Source organism: Felis catus, chromosome D3, assembly GCF_018350175.1.
Source record: "Felis catus isolate Fca126 chromosome D3, F.catus_Fca126_mat1.0, whole genome shotgun sequence".
NCBI classification, from domain to species: domain Eukaryota; kingdom Metazoa; phylum Chordata; class Mammalia; order Carnivora; family Felidae; genus Felis; species Felis catus.
Genome location: NC_058379.1, coordinates 12289935 through 12306548, shown reverse-complemented (window position 1 = coordinate 12306548; position 16614 = coordinate 12289935). Strand labels below are relative to the sequence as shown.

At 48.7% G+C, this 16614-nt stretch overlaps 1 protein-coding gene across 1 annotated transcript in view; it reads right to left on the bottom strand.

The window, feature by feature from the left end:
- LOC123381365 (vegetative cell wall protein gp1-like) overlaps positions 1-2056 on the bottom strand; it is a 32507-nt gene extending 30451 nt beyond the window's left edge. Inside the window, 2 exon segments of the mRNA XM_045042060.1 lie at positions 2-217; positions 2047-2056. Of these exon segments, the coding sequence (XP_044897995.1) occupies positions 2-217; positions 2047-2056 (226 nt within the window).
- Positions 2057-16614: the final 14558 nt, after the last annotated feature.

Genomic DNA, 16614 nt, shown 5'->3' with positions numbered 1-16614 from the left:
GGTGATGGTGGTGCTGATGTTGGTGATGGTGATATTGGTGATAGTGATGGTGGTGATGGTGATGTTGGTAATGGTGATGGTGGTGATGTTGGTGATGGTGATGGTGATGGTGGTGCTGATGTTGGTGATGGTGGTCGTGGTGATGTTGGTGATGGTGATGGTGGTGCTGACGTTGGTGATGGTGATGGTGGTGATGATGGTGATGGCGATGGTGGTGCTGATAATCATGATGATTGTAATGGAGGTGGTGGTGCTGATGGTGGTGATGGTGGTAAAATGACAGCCAGGATGTATTGAGTGGTATTGTCTGTCAGCCACGTGGGTGGTTTACATACCTTACTTCTCACACCCCTATGAGATAAGGAGGTAAGGAAGTGAGGAACATTATTCTTCTTGTATCGATGAGAAAAGCAAGGACATTTCCCAAGTGCACAGAATTGATAACTGGTGGATCAGGGAAAGTCATTCAGCCCAGAAAGAGTCACTGAAGCAACCGTGAGAAACAAAATTCTCTCCAGGGTCTTGGCTTTCTTCACCCTGTCTGCACCCCTGTTCTTGGGTTCTATGACACACCCCATCCCCATTTTTCTTAAGCTTCAGTTGATTTCTATTAATTTAAAACAGAAGAATGTTAACAAACGCAGTCACAGAACTTCCTATACAAAAGCAGTGATGCTGCCTAACGGAGTGTATGGTGATTTTTTTAAAAAGTGACTTTGAGCCAGGGCCAGGATTAAGGGGAGACCAAGGTGGCACCTAGGGCACACAATTTAGGGACCCCCTCACGCTCAGGGTCACGTGAGTGGGGGGGGGGCTTGCACGGACCTGAGCGTGAGTGCCTCCTTAAATTGCGTGCCCTAGGCTCCTCACTTCCTTCACTCCAGACTCAGCCCTGCATAAACAATTCCTTTCCTTTTCTGTCATGGTTTTCTTGGCTATAAAATGAGAAAATTGAATCCAGGATCACAAAGAACCATCTTGGGTGTGATACTCTGATTCTGGCAAACAAATGACACACTTGTTACCAGCTCCATGTCCCATGTCTGTGCCAGACATCACTAATCAATCATGGCTGCTTCTTGCTGAGTGCGGACACGGTCTCAGAATCCAACTCTGCGCAGAGCCACGATGGTGTGCTGCCAGATGTTTAGAGTCAGCCAATGAAAGGAAACCTCTTAATGTCAGGGACAGGGTTTTACTTGTCTCCCCCTCTCTCCCCATATTTTCAAATTAAACCAAACTGGACCAAGAACGTGCACAGAGAACTACCTGCGCAGGCAATTACCGTTCATATGAATAAACACGCAGATATGGATGTGGACACACACACACACACAATCACATCCACGATGTGTCACGGCTTACATGTAAAGTGAGGCCAGATTAGCCCCCAAACAGTGTGAAGATGATGTTCTTTGCAACCTCGTTAACGTCAAAATAATGATTTAAAATCGAAATAATAAGAGTCCAGAAATCCAGAACCTTCCGGGATTTGCCACTTTAATTACCTTAAACAGATCTCAACATCATTACAAAGGGGGGAAAGGAGCTTGGTGTCTATGATTTGCTGGTGCCCAAGCATGCCTTGAGATGTTTTCCGCACTCAGATAGCACTAGAAACAACCCCACATACACACGGATGTGGACGCGTGCCCAAAGAGACATACATAACCCTCACACATGCACAAATGTTCACTGTTAAGCACCTAGACTTGCACACACCACCCCTGTGCGTTGTTCACATTCATACACATGAGCACCTACACTCTAAACATGCGTGCACATGTGTGCACGTGGCAAAGCACACAGACCCACAAACACACAAGATGGCACTCGCATCCGCCCTCATGGACACTCACAGACACAGGTACACAGTACGCCCTTGCAGGCGCCCACCTGGGTATGTCTGTGCACACCTACGCTCGTGCACCCACATTCACACCCACACAAGCATGCCCGGTGTCCGTGCACATATATATCCATTTGCACACCCGTGCGCATCCGCACACACTGGCTAGTCCCGAAGCCCTGAATTTTCACGCATACCCTGCCACATGTCCGCACTCTCACAAACACAATCAGATGCCCGCGTTCTCACACGTACGCTGCTACGTGGCTGTGCTCGCACACACATGGACACACACACGTGCGCACACACACACACGCACACACGCACACACACACAGGGTCTGCGGACCCTCCAGCCTAAGACCCCGGGGAAGGCTGCGCCTCTGCAAGCCTGTGCAGTCAGGGAGCCTGGTAAGAATCACGGGATCGGCTCGACAGTGATAACAATTTCCAGAGCCCACAGAAGGGGAGCCTAATCCACAGTGAAAAGCTGACAGGGCCGGCGCCTCCGCGTGCTTCCTGCCAGCTCCCGCTAACTCAGCCCAGCCTGGGAAAGTGGCAGAAGCCGGGCGCCCTCAAGCCATATCACCTCCGGTCTGATGATGCCAACATTTTGACAAAGCTGGGCAACACAGCCGGTAGGTGTGAGGTCGGAATTAATTTTCTGTTGGAGGGTCAAGTGCATTAGTGAGCTTTTGGCTGGCTTGCATTGTTTTACTCCTGCTCCTTTTTGCAAGAGGGAGAGAAAAACAAGGAGACCGGGCATTCCTTCCTGGAGCTGTTTTCTTCCTTCTCTTCTCCTCCCTTCGGGGAGCTTGGCCCCTTTTTCTAAAGCCCAACAGACCCCCGTGGGCAGAGGGATGGGCTCAGAGACGGACGGCCCTGGAGAGCTCAATTCTCCCGCTGCATTTGGAAAGTCTCAGGTTAGATCTGCCTTCAGGGATAGGGGATAAGTATAAAAGAATAAAACCTACACCTCAGCCTTCAGGGAGTTTCAATGGACACAAATTCAGAAAAACGAATGGGTTTCATTGCGGGCTGTGTCCCTGATCGATTAGGAGTGGCTGCCTGCTGCTGTGTGGTAGAACAACGGGCAATGGAAGCATCTTCCAGCTTATTGGTGGGGGGAGGGGGGAGGGAGTCAGGATCGATTAGTAATGTCTGCCGTGGATGTCCCACGGAGCAGTTGCAGCATAAACAGAGCTATTTAAAAAAGAGAGAAAGGAAGAAATACAATGCGAAGGGTTACAAATAAACAGGAAGCTCAGTAAATAAGTGGGTTTAAAACCTGAAAGAAAAGAAAACAAGAGCCAAAAAAAAAAAAAATGCCCCAAAGACTCAATAAGAAAATTTAAGGAAGAAGTGACATATAAGCAAGCGTCATAAGCTCAAATGCCTTTCAGAGCCAGGAAGGTGACATAATGATTAATGTGGCCCAGATGGGGCCTCCGCTGAGCTCTGGAGCATAGTTCTCATTTCAGCTGCAAACAAAAAAAAATGAACAAACAAAATAAAACAGAAACGGACTCACAGATCCTGTAAACAAAGTTGGTTTAACAGAGCGGGGAGGGGTTGGGGTTGGCGAAGTAGGTGAAGGGGGCTCAGAGGTACAAACTTCCAGTTACAAAACAAGCAAGTCACGGGCACGTAATGTGCAGGACGGCCAGTCCTAGTCAATAGTGTTGTGATAACTCTGTTTGGTGACAGATGGCAGCTGGACTTCCTGCTGGGGATCGTTTCACAACGAATCGAAATATGGCGTCACTGACGTTACCCGTGAAACTAAAAGGATGTGGTGTGTCGACCCTACTTCAGCGAAAAGCTAATACTGATGACATAAAAATACAGAGGAAGTTGCTACCTGCTTCTGTTCCCACGCTATGGAAAATGCCAGGTGTCATCACGGCTACCGATTTTTTTGTGTTTTCAAGAGAAATCAGAAACGCGGGTGAGTTGTTTTTCATGTGAAATTTTCATGATTTTTATGGCTGCCCCAAATTCTTTATTTAAAAAGAAAATCATGCTGTAGCCCCCTCCCCCCTCCTCCTCCCAAGTAGGTTGGATCTGTCCCCGAGGTGGCCAGTCTGGGCCTTTGTTTTAGGACCAACTGGGAGCGTAAGAGATGTCAGCCACGGGGATCTGGGTTTCTCTTGTGCACCAGGAGAATCGTGGGAGTGAAAGATGGCACGCCGCATCGTCGCCCTGGAACCTTGAGCCTCAGAGAAGATTGTGCCGAGAAACCGGCTCTCTGGTCACCCCATGCTAAATCAGCTCATCTGCACAAAGCGCTCAGAACGGCGCCCTGCACGCAGGGCGCACAACTTCAGCTGACGTCCTGAGAAACCCACGGTCCGGTCTCTGTGTCGCTCTCTTGCTCTCGTGTGGTGCGGCGTGATGGAAAGGTGGGTCTTGACGTTCAAGGTTCTCAGTTCTACCATCTCACCTTTGGTCCAGCACCGATTCAGAGGGAGGGGACAGCCGAGTCACACACTGAAGGGTGGCGAGGAGCTTGCTTTGCCGGGTGGCATGTGTAAAGACCGAAAAGGGGACCTTGAGGCAGAAAGAACACGTACGAAGAAAAAGTTCCGCGTCCAGTGGGTGGGCTCCTGGGTACGATCCAGTTGGAGCAGGATCCGCGATCAGGGGCTGCAGAACCAAAGGGTTCACGAGTCTGAGAAATCACGTTTGAAAATGGCGTGCACAGGCTTGGGACACATTTCTTATCTGTTACATCATCTGTGAAAGAATTTCCAGAAGAGGATTGTGCACCAAGACACCAACATAAAAACAACTCACTTTCCTGGGAAGGATCTCAAAGACCGGTGACCCAATTCCCAGATCATATTTTAAAAGGATGTTGTAAAATTCCCTTATAAAAGAAGAGGCCGGGAGACAGCCGTCGCTTCTCTCTTTTTAGTACGATGGTGACAGAATGCCGTGGGCACAGAAGGCACAATTTAAAAGGAAAAGCAAGCCCTCCACAGAAAAGGATACCTTTTTCATCTGGGAAAACGCAGGGGGATTTAAGTGAGATAAAGCTCCAGTCTCCCGGCTCAGGGACCCTCCGGCAATCGCTTTGCAAGCGTGACACTTGCTCACGTCCATCCTTTGCCTTCCCGTCATCTGTTCTTGTCTCCCAAACAGGAGGACACTTGACAGGGCAGACGCACAGCTCGCTCCCAGTTAGGAAGAGCCGGCTGTTCCCCAAAACCCCGCACCTTCAGAGCGGGAAGCCACCGGGGACTGCCTGACTTGCTTTCTTCCAACTCGTGGCTTGCTCGGAAAGACGCCAGCCCTGGATTTCCGCGACGCTTCCGGGACCCGGGATCGACATTCTTGCAAACTTCTGGAAAACCAGAAAGACATCCCCTGCCCGCTTGTCGGCCATGATTTGATCTCCCCGCTTTGCTCCAGATGAGCAAACTGGATCCCTGTAGAGCTTATGCTGTATCGTGACTCATTTCGTTTCACTCACAGGCCGTGGAAAGAAAAGTGTTTCGTGAGCGTGTTCTACGTGCCAGACGCCGTCTAGGCACTGATGATAGAGGCAGGGAACGGGCAAAGGCCCCGGCCGTGTGGGGTGGACGTTCTCTGAACCGGGTAGATTTCCCTCGTCTATTGCCTGATGGCTTCTTCTTTCCAGAACCAAAGATGCGGCTCCAAGACCTCGGCCGCCTCCCCAGCTTGTTTTCTGCCCCCACCCCTGCCCCAAAGGGACTCCCTGCCGCTCTAGTTCATGCTTCCTGGCCTCCTGCCTGCCTCCGTCCCCCTGCCCGGCCACCGAGCAGCTGCTGTGCCTTTAGCACAACGCCTGAGACAGAGCGAGGGCTCAAAACTATCAGCCGTGATTAGTTCCTTCCATGGAACAAATGTTGGGGGGAGTCCTGTGACCGACATCCCTGCTATCACCGCTGGTGGGTGCTTCTGTAGGAGACCACATCTCCCAGCCCCTTTGCCCTTAGGAAGAGCCACGTGACCCGCTGAGACCGAGGAAATGCGGACAAAAGTGGCACGTGTGTCTGCGAGGCTGAACGGGGGGGAAATCTTCTAGGCGAGGCAACATCGTCTGTCCTGCCTGGCTGCGGGAATCAGCGACCGCCACACGCTGACCCTCCTTCGGCTTGGATCCCTGAGTGACCGCATGAGGCAGGAAGGGTGCGTGAGAAATGAGTCCCTGTTCAGGGAAGAGGCGGGGACGAAGGGGGAAGTGTGCTACCACAGCAGGACCTAGCACGTTTTGACTAAGGCAGATGCCTACGATGCCGAGGCTCTGGGGGAGGCCCTCGAATTTGCCATTGGGGGTGGGGGGTGGGGCTGCACGTACGCAGGCTCGGATGGATGAAGAGTGATCGTGGCTGCTTCCACGACAGACACCTGTCAGGCTCAGGACAGACTCTTCTTTTCCTTCCCAGTAGCCCAGGATAGACGCCCGTAGGCACCTGGCGAGGTGGCCACCAGCCCCCTGGGTATCCTTGCCTCTCCACAAAGACCTTGTGCTACTTCTAGGTGCACACTAAGTGATGCATCATGTGACCCTGCCCATGTGATCATAGCTGATGGGTCCAGGGGCAGTCACCTGACTGAGCCGAGCAGAGTCTCTATTGGAAATCGGTAGCTGGTAAGGTGAGAGGCCAGGCGTCATGGCAGCGTGGTGGGCAGAGACCATGATCCTTCCGACTGACGTCCCACCGCTGCCCTTGTCCCTTCCTTTGGTGAATCTTGGTTGTCCCGCTAAATGAGGATATCCTGAGATCCTTTCCCGCCATCCAACAAATGGCTTTCTTTCGTTTTTCGTAAGCTAGCTGAAACTGATCTGTGTCGTTTGCAACCAGAAAGGTCTCAACGGTGCATTGTGGTGGGCATATAGTAGGACTTTTGTAAGTATAATGTGATGAATGAATGATGTGTGACGGAACAGAAGAAAGGGGAGGGCAAAAATCAGAGAGAGAGAGAGGAAGAAAGGGGGGGGAGGGAGAGAGGGAAAGAAAGGAAGGAGAGAATTGGTGGCGATTCATCAGATCCATCCAACGGGCACAGAACCTCAGTTTTCAGTCCCTGGCCTCAGTCTGTCCACCCGTAGAATGGGGGGAGGGTTGTAAATGAACTGGGAACTCCGCTCCAGCTCTGCTGTTCTGAATGTGGCTGGATTTGGTGGATGCTAAGAGGCCAACACTTGAGTGTGCCAAAATACCCACCCACGGTCAACTGCATTTGAGACTGGTATTGCAGTGGGAGCCTCGGGAAGGAGGAGACTCATCGCCTAACTCGGCAACACCCCAACCATGACTCAAGTTGACCACTAAAAGCCAGCACACCTGTTTTCCAAGTGACAGACATCAGAAAAGAATTAAAAAAAAACCACAAAGTCTTTTCTCCCCCAAGAAAGAGGGAAGACCTCTACAGGAAAGTGTTCAGGTCGGCGGGGTCACCGTAGCTACCGGGTTTTAATCACTTTCTCTGCACCAGGAGCCTTTGGAAAGTCCTCTACAGACATCATGTTATTTTATTCAGTTCTTACAACCCCCCTCATAAGCACCAATGTTCCCATTTTGCAGAGGTGGATGGAGTCAGGGGGCCAGAGGGCTGGGAAGTGAGGGACGGGGGCTCAAACCCAAGCTGGTCTGAGGTCCGGGCGCCTTCACCAGTGTCTCTGCTCTGGGACCAGCTCCCACAGTGAGCAGCTGAAGGAGTCCTTACAGAAACGGGTCACGGGGCACACGCAGCTCGGTGGCGGGAGGAAGGATGCCCTCGAACGATTCACCAAACATGCTCGACGCAGCTCAGTTGTTCTTATGCGGCAGGGAGAGCGGCGAAAATGTCCAGGGCAGCGCCTTCCGACCGCAAACCCCTACCCCACTGCTTCTGATTCGGTAGGTCTGGCTGGCAAAGAGCTAGGCCCGGATGATTGGGAAGAGCGCCTCTCATTAAGGCTCTGGGACCTCCAAATCCTACGTTCCGATCCTAGCACGGCCCTTGACTGGCTGTGTGACCTAGGGCAAGCAGCTTCACCTCTCTGAACCTCTTTCCACTTGGCAAAGGAGCCCGTGAAGCCATTCTTTTTCACTGTGAAGATTTCATAAGGGATGCATGGGAAGGGCACCAACCCCGGGTCCTGGCATGTATTGACCTCCAGGGAAACCCAGATTCCCTTCTCCTCCCATCAGGAAAGGGGAGGGAGACAGCACTTTGCTCCTTCCTCCCTCACTTCCCTTGACCTTCCGAAGCCCAGAAAAGGTGAGAGAGCTCCTTTGGAAAGGGTCTCCCCTTTTGGAAGCCAACTTTGAACTTCTCAGCTATCACTTGGAGCCTGGGGTTCGCCCGCTTCCATAAAAGATGCAGAAAGGTGGGCGGAAAAGGGAGCTGCACAGATCATCACCGGGAGTTACTTGACGGGCTTGAAAACTTTAATTGCTGGTAATGGCCAACCTGTTGGGTGGTATTTTATTAACACTGATGGATTTTTACAGGATTTTTCTCACGTTCCTCTCCGAGGGCCTCAGGAATGCATTAAATATTAACATATAGTGCTCTGGATTGTTCAGTTAAAGATGCCCTCCTGATGAGGTTTCCCGCAAGTTAGAGGCCCGGAGAAAGCAGGCAGCACAGGATGGATGCGTCCCGCCAGCCTTGGCAGAGGAGATAATAAAATAATAATAATCCCAAGGGTTTGCTGCGGGCTCACCACGGGCCCGGCGCTATGCTAAGCACTTTACATTTTTTAAATACACACAATAACCCTATAAAGAAGGTCCTATCAGCCTCCCTGTCCTGCAGAGGGGGGAAACAGAGGCTTCTATTTCAAAGCTAGCAAGAATGAGAAAGAACGGAACAATGCTAGCCAGGGTTCGGAGTCTGGCAGATGATGGCTCTTCCCCCCCCCCCCCCATCCTCTTATTGGCTACAGGGCCTCAAGAAAGTTAGCAAACTTTTCACAGCCTCGGTTTCTTTTATTTTTTTTACTCATTGGGGCCTATCCCCGTTTCACAGGTGAGGAAATTGAGGCTCGAGGTCACAGAGCTAACCAAAGGGGGGGGCCGGAGCACTGGACGGTCTTGGATTTGGTCCAGTTAGTTATTCCTGCATCATGAGTAACTTTGAAGCGCAGTCGTCTGAAATAGCCGCCTCCTCGCGTCCCCGATTCTACAGGTCAAGAGTTGGGGGATGGCTCAGCTGGGCAGTTTGCCTATGATCCACCCGCACTTAGCTGAGGACTTGCTTCCAAGATGCCTTTTTTACTCACCTGGGCTTCTCCTTCTCTGTATGGCACCCCCCCAAACCCCCGCCTCCAGGGCCTCTTTGGGTGTCCTGGGCTTGCTCCCAACATAGTAATGTGGAGTAGTCAGACGACTCCGTATGGTCATTGGTTTGCCCCCAGAACGAGTCTTCCGAGAGACAGGAAGCAGGAAGCATATTCCATATTCTGTTCCGCCATATTCTATTGGCCAAAGCAATCACAGACCACAGACCTCTCTTGCTTCACCTGGAGGAGGCATAGAGACCCCTCACAATGGAAAAAATGTCAAAGGATTTGTAGGCGTCTTTAATCCATCTCATGATAACAACAAAGGATTTGTAGGCGTCTTTAATCCGTTTCATGATAACAACAAGCCAATAAATGGTAGCTTTTACTTAGGAAAAAAAAAAACCATTAAATGAGGCAGCTAATACCCACCCACCTACCCGAGGCTTTTGAGAGGGGTTTATGAATATGAAGGACAATGCCGAATATTTGGCAAAAAGCAGGCGCAAAGTAAAAAGTAAGCTCTCTCCCAGCCAGGGAGGGAGCATCATCCCAAGTGTAGGGCTCCCAGTAAAATACGAGACATCCAGGTAAACAATGAATATGGTGTTTTTGTATAAGTATGTCCCATGCGATATTTGGGATATACTTGTACTAAAAAGTTATGTGTTGCTTATCTAAAATTCAAATTTAATTGGATATCCTATTTTTTTTTAATTTTTTTTCAACGTTTTTTATTTATTTTTGGGACAGAGAGGGACAGAGCATGAACGGGGGAGGGGCAGAGAGAGAGGGAGACACAGAATCGGAAACAGGCTCCAGGCTCTGAGCCATCAGCCCAGAGCCCGACGCGGGGCTCGAACTCACGGACCGCGAGATCGTGACCTGGCTGAAGTCGGACGCTTAACCGACGGCACCACCCAGGCGCCCCTCCTATTTTTTTTTTTGTTTGCTTGATTTGGCAAATAAATGGAAAAGCGGAGACCAAAAAACTTCTGATGTCAGCTTTTGACCACAGAACCAAGAAAGATTGAATTTGAAAATCTGAGGGGCGCCTGGGTGGCTCCGTTGGTTGAGCGTCTAACTTTGGCTCAGGTCACGGTCTCACAGCTCGTGAGTTCGAACCCCGCGTCGGGCTCTGTGCTGACAGCTCAGAGCCGGAAACCTGCTTCGGATTCTGTGTTTCCATCTCTCTCTGCCCACCCCCCGCCCCCCACTCATGCTCTGTCTCTCTCTCTCTCTCTCTCTCTCAAAAATAAATATTTTTTAAAAATTAAAAAAAAAAAGAATTTGAAATTTGGATTCCATACAGGTGCTGTCCACACTTCCAGCTCTCCTTCCTCTACTCATGCCAAGAAAGAAGGACAAGAGTAAGAAAGCAGAAATCTCAAGGCTTCTCAACCTTCCAACCATCTTAATCCCAATAGTAAGGGTAGGTGTCTGATATCTGGTACATTTATACAGTCATGGAAATCACTGGCAAGTCATGCAGCCCTGGAAAAGTGACTTAACTCAGTTTTCTCATCTGTAAAATGGGGGTGATAATAATAGAAGTTGTCTTTAGAGGGAGACAGAGAGCGTGAATGGGGGAGAAGGGCAGAGGGAGGGAAAGAAAATCCTCAGCAGGTTCCAGGCCCAGTGCAGATCTCGACGTGGGGCTCGATCCCACGACCCCCAGATCACGACCTGAGCCAAAATCCAAAGTCAGACGCTGAACCGACTGAGCCACCCAGGCGCCCCAGAATGATAATAGCAATTTAACCTAAAGGGATATTACGAGGGTAAATGAGGAGGTAAAATTATAAAGTGCTTAGAACAGTCCTGATCCACGGTAATCGTTCAATGTTGGCTTTTGTTAATATCAGTGGAGAGGCAGATATACAGACACACCAAACACTGCACTCACTGAACCAGTTTAAGTGCTCGAAGACACTCATCGAGGGTCTGGAAGGTGTGGAAGACAGTCATCATGGGAAAAGCTTAATGAAAGTTATAGCTAAGTAGGGCTACGATGAATGAAGGTGAGTTGGCCAAACAAACAAGGCGAAAGGCTCCCATCCGTAGGCAAAAAGCAAAAGCAAGAAAAGAAACAGCTCCAAGTAGTTCAATGCTGATGGGAGCCTGCATGTTCAATGCTGATAGGCGCAGGGTGGAGGCAGACGAGGCCAGAGAGAAAGCCCCTCAAAGCTTTGGACGCCACAGATGGTGATGCTCCTTTCTGGGACCCTAAAGTCTTGCATGGGGACCAAGTCCAAACTGTGGCAGTGGGGAAGGGGAAGGGAGGGTCAAGATTGAGACAGAGAGACTTTTACATTATTCTGGATGGCAAGACTCAGATTCAAGCCGGGAGGTGACACTACGCTCAAGAGAATAGCCAAGAGAGAAATTTCTGATATCGGGGGAGGAGAGGCTAGCGTTCCAGCTTCCAGCCGCGGCAAGAAACTTGACTTACACAATAAAACACTAGACAAGTACATTATACACAAATGTCCCCTTCCCTCACAGCTTGGGTATGAAACCAATGCCTACAATTTGAAGAAATTGGAATTTCTCTTTCCCTGGGAATCTTTGGAGGGATGACCATCCTCCCACGTTGCTCCTTTGACTTTCCAGGTGAGGGTACTATGAGCTCATCCAAAGGGAAGCAGGAAGAAGTCGCCAAGAAAGTTGTAGCCTGTAGTTGTTGCCCTAGTGGTTCCAGATCTAAGGCTGAAAAGAAAATCCAAATAACTTAACCTCTTACCATACAAAATCGAATAATAACTGCCGTGTAGTGAGCTATTGGTCTACGCCAAGTATTGAGTTAAAAGGTTTAAATGCATTCAGTTATTTTATTCCCGCAGCAATCGTGTAAGGATTAGTAAAATCACAGCCATTTTGCAAATGAGGAACATGAGGGTTTGGCTGATCACCCAGTCACTCACCTAGTGAGCGGCAGAGACCCAGAGACGCAGGGATCTGTGGCCATAACGTCTATGCTCTAAACTACTGCGCCAAATTCAACATTTCTCAAATGGCAAGCCTTCATGCACACCACCTGTACTCTGATTTTCTTAATAAGATTATTTTTAACTAAGTGCATTTTAACTCACTCGGAATAATAACATTAAAAACATCCAGAAATCCATAAACATTAACACAGAGTACAACCGTTCAAATAAGTACCGTTTCTACCATACTGCGTATGGTACAAGAAGACAGCACGGAAGAGTAGTTACCGCGGGAATCGTTTGTATGAAGTTCAAGATCAGACCACCTAGTCTGTAGCGGTAGAAATCGGAGCAGTGGTCTGCCTTTGGGAAGCAGGGTGAATGAACAGGATAGAAGAGGGCAATGGCAATGATCTACATTTTGATTGGGATGTTAGTTACGTGGGCGTACACATGAGTCAAAACTCATCAAACTGTGTGCTTAACATCTGTGAATGTTATTGGAAATAATTATACTTCCATTCTTTAAAAAGAGGCCTCGGGGCACCCGGGTGGCTCAGTCGGTCGAGCGTCCGACTTCGGCTCAGGTCGCGACCTCACGACTCATGGATTCATGGGTTCCAGCCCCGCGTCGGGCTCCGTGCTGACAGCTCAGAGCCTGGAACCTTCTTCGGATTCCGTGTCTCCCTCTCTCTCTGCTTCTCCCCTGCTTGCACTCTGTCTCTGTCTCTCAAAAAATAAGTAAATGTTAAAAAGAAAAAATTGGCATTATCTTCAAATGAGGTTCAACACAGACTCCCATTGATGCGATGACCTTCATGTAACCTTGAACAGGTATGTCTTTTCTAAGCATTTGCTCTACATGAGGTCTGATTATTTTGTATATAGCATGATTGTTTCGCGTTACACTCTCATGTAAATATTTTCATTTTTTTAGGTGTAAACATTTAAAATACACCATACTTCCTGTTGAAAAGACATGTTTTGCTAGAACAAGTTCTAGACTACCACTCAGAAGCTGTGTAGCCTTAGATAAGCCGTAAACTTTCCTTTGTCTCAGTTCCATTGTTCATAAAATGTGTGGGTGACGATGAATACATCCCAGATTGGAATGGTGTCCAGATACAAAGGTAGGTGACGGTAGGAGTGCCTTCTAGATACGGAAAGAATATAGGAACATGGTTGATGTTATAACATACAAAGTGCCTTCCTTTCTTTTTTATTTAATTTTGAGAGAGAGGGAGAGGGAGAGAGAGTCTTTTTTTATTTTATCTTGAGAGAGAGAGAGAGAGAGAGAGCAAGCGAGCAGGGGAGGGGCAGAGAGAGAGGGGGGGAGGAGAATCCCAAGCAGGCTCCGAGCTGTCAGCACAGAGCCCGATGCGGGGCTCGATCCCACGAACTGTGAGATCACGACCTGAGCCGAAATCAAGAGCCAGATGCTGAACCGACTGAGCCACCCAGGCACCCCTCACAGTGCCTTCCTTTCTTAAGAGCAAACAATCTGATTAACTGAAACCTACGACCATTCATTCATTCATCCATTCAACTAATACTTGTTGACTGCGTACTCTATGTCGGGCACTATTCTAGGTGGAAAGTTCACTGCATCATCAGTGAGGGTAAACTGATTTTCAGGTGTGGAAAATGCTGAGCACAGAGTCTGTGCTCCATAGCGCGTGGTTATGATCATTACTAGTGATCATAACTAGTTTCGTTTGTTTCGTTTGTTTAGGAACGAAACAAAATATTAAAGACAATTCGTTCCATTTCATTTTCCCCACCCATGAATCTCTGATATTTTCCTTTTTCTTAAACCCTCAGTCTACATGTGGAATCAGAGCCATAGACCTTCTGAGGCTGAGTCACCGTTTTGAACATTTATTCAAATAGATGCTTCACAAATATTTATTAAGTCCCTACTATGTCGCAGACACTGTGCTAACTGCTGGGGATACAGCCATGCCAGGGCATAATTAATTACTTAGTTTTGTGGAACTAATGACTTCCTAAACGGAATCGTGTGGGGCACAATGGAAAACAAAAACATTACTGAGATACTCAAGTCACCCTGAACTGGGAAAGTTTGGGAACCTCTGGTCTAGAAAAAAGAGCCTATTCAAAGCCAGAGGCAAACCCATGAATTAATCCGGAGAGAATTTGGAGGGCAAACGTGACTTTGCACTTCTCTGGAGTGCAGGGGAGAAAAGAAACACAAAAACACAAAACAAAGCAGGGATGCTGGTCCATTAAAAAAAAAAAAAAGTCTGCTTGAGCTTTGTTGATGCAAAGCTCTTTATCTGAGGAGCTCAAAGAGCTTTATTACAGGTAAATATCCTTGTCTCCAGCTGCTAATAGAAGAGGCCAGGCCTAGGGAGATTAGGGGAGAATGCCTATTTAAGGTCACATAACAGTCAGTGACAAAGTGGAGACTCACAGAGTGGTCTGTAATGGGATTTGTCTGCTGTCTATTGTATCAGCCTAAGACGCTGGGCGTGTGAGGCTAGGCTGCAAAGCTGGAGCCTGCAGGAGACAGGGCATCTGAGAATCTCAGTGCTACTGTGTTAGGGACCTTTGGGGGTCACGGAGTATGGCCCCTTTTGTTTTCCAGAGCCCACACTGAGGCTCTGAGAGGGCCAGGGGCTGGCCCAACTCTGCAGAGCCTGTCTGTGGCAGTGCCCGAAGGAGAAGGCTCCTAGCTTCCCCCTAATTCTCTCTTGGAGTTTTCCTGGCTCAAGTGATTTGTCTAGGAAAACCGATTAAGGAAATTCAATTTCTCTAAAGCTGGCTCGATAGGACTTGAGTTGGATCAAAGCGGGTGTGGAAGGAATTAGAAAGGATTGGTGAATGGGGAAGACCACAGACTCGGGGGCAGAACCTTGGCACTGTTGAGGAATAGTGTGGGACCTCAAGCAAGTGACCCCCCAGCCTTGGCACCTCTGTGATCTGGAAGAAACACCAAGGGGACTGGGTTCCTTAATCCCTAAAACACTCTAGCCGTGGTGTAATCCACTTCTTGGCTGTAAGACTGCCCAGACCTCTGTTTTCCATTCCACAAAATGGGCATGCCCACAGCGTCCACCTTGTGGATCTGCAGTGAGTCATAAAGCCCCTCCATTTTTAGAGCGGCAATCTTGGAACTGCTCAGTGTTAGTGATTCTTATACTAGAAGTAACCACAGGAGAAGTTTCCTCCAGTAGTCCAGCTTGAAATATTTGTGATGGGTGGACCCATCTTCTATAGCCTGCCATTCTCATGTAATTTCTTCTAAATCCACACCAGTGTTCAAGCTTTGGATCCAACTAGAGTTGCCGATAAACTACAGAACACCCAGTGAACGCTGAATTTCAGATACACAAAAATTTGACTGGTTTAGTATAAGGATATCCCAAATATGACATGGGATATACTTGCACTAAAATTTGTGTCATTGTTGATCGGCAATTACGTTTACCTAGCATCTTGTACTTTTGTTTGCTAAATCTGGAAACCGGAGCACCAAGCCAGGTTTGTGTCTCAGATTTTAGTTTGGGGAAAGTGTCCTGTCTTTCATGCTCCATCTGATGAGTTTAAGGCAGGCGGGATTTAATTTGTGGCTTTGAATTTCTTCACATAGTAAGAATGGAAGCAATAGCTTCCCCTTGGAGCTCAGCTGCCCTGTGGCTCAGTTTCCCAAATCTTACTAGCACAGTGGATCGGAACAAAGGAAGGGGGGAGTTTGCAACACACATGATTATTTTGGTTTATAGGCATGATGTTTGAGCCTTGGTTCCAGACATTGCTGGCGAGAGAACCCAGATAAAGAGCATCAAAGATGTGATGCCAGAACTACCTGAAAATTGAAAGGGCATCAGAACTCATACTGATAAGAGAGATAAAGAGGAGATCTGCAGATGTTTAAATTCCGAGGGATAAATCTAAGTCGTTGGGTCTGGAAGGCATCCTGGGTGCTGAAACCCTTCTACCTCAGTGTATTGTTCTGTTAAATGGGGTATAGTATGACCTCAAGGCTTCATCCTTATCTACCCACATCTCTCATTAACCTTTAAAATACAGGTCTCATGGGGCGCCTGGGTGGCGCAGTCGGTTAAGCGTCCGACTTCAGCCAGGTCACGATCTCGCGGTCCGTGAGTTCGAGCCCCGCGTCGGGCTCTGGGCTGATGGCTCGGAGCCTGGAGCCTGTTTCCGATTCTGTGTCTCCCTCTCTCTCTGCCCCTCCCCCGTTCATGCTCTGTCTCTCTCTGTCCCAAAAATAAATAAAAACGTTGGGAAAAAAAATTAAAATACAGGTCTCTAGGCTGGGAGTGAAAATCACTGTCTTCTGGTTCCGCAACATAGGGGGCAAATGATCCCTTTTCGCTAGGATTATACCCAGGTTAGCCACCTGCAGAGAATTTTCTGGAAGTGCCCCAAAGTCACATGGTTTGTTGGCACATGTGGCTTATTGAACAAGGCACCACGACTTCCTGGGAAAGTCACTTGCTCCCCATCCAAGCCCAGAATCTGATTGTATTTACCCAACTCTCCCTACCGTCTGTCATTTTAGAGAAGATGAGACTGACATTCTGAGGGGGCTGCAATATACACCCAAGGCAGACA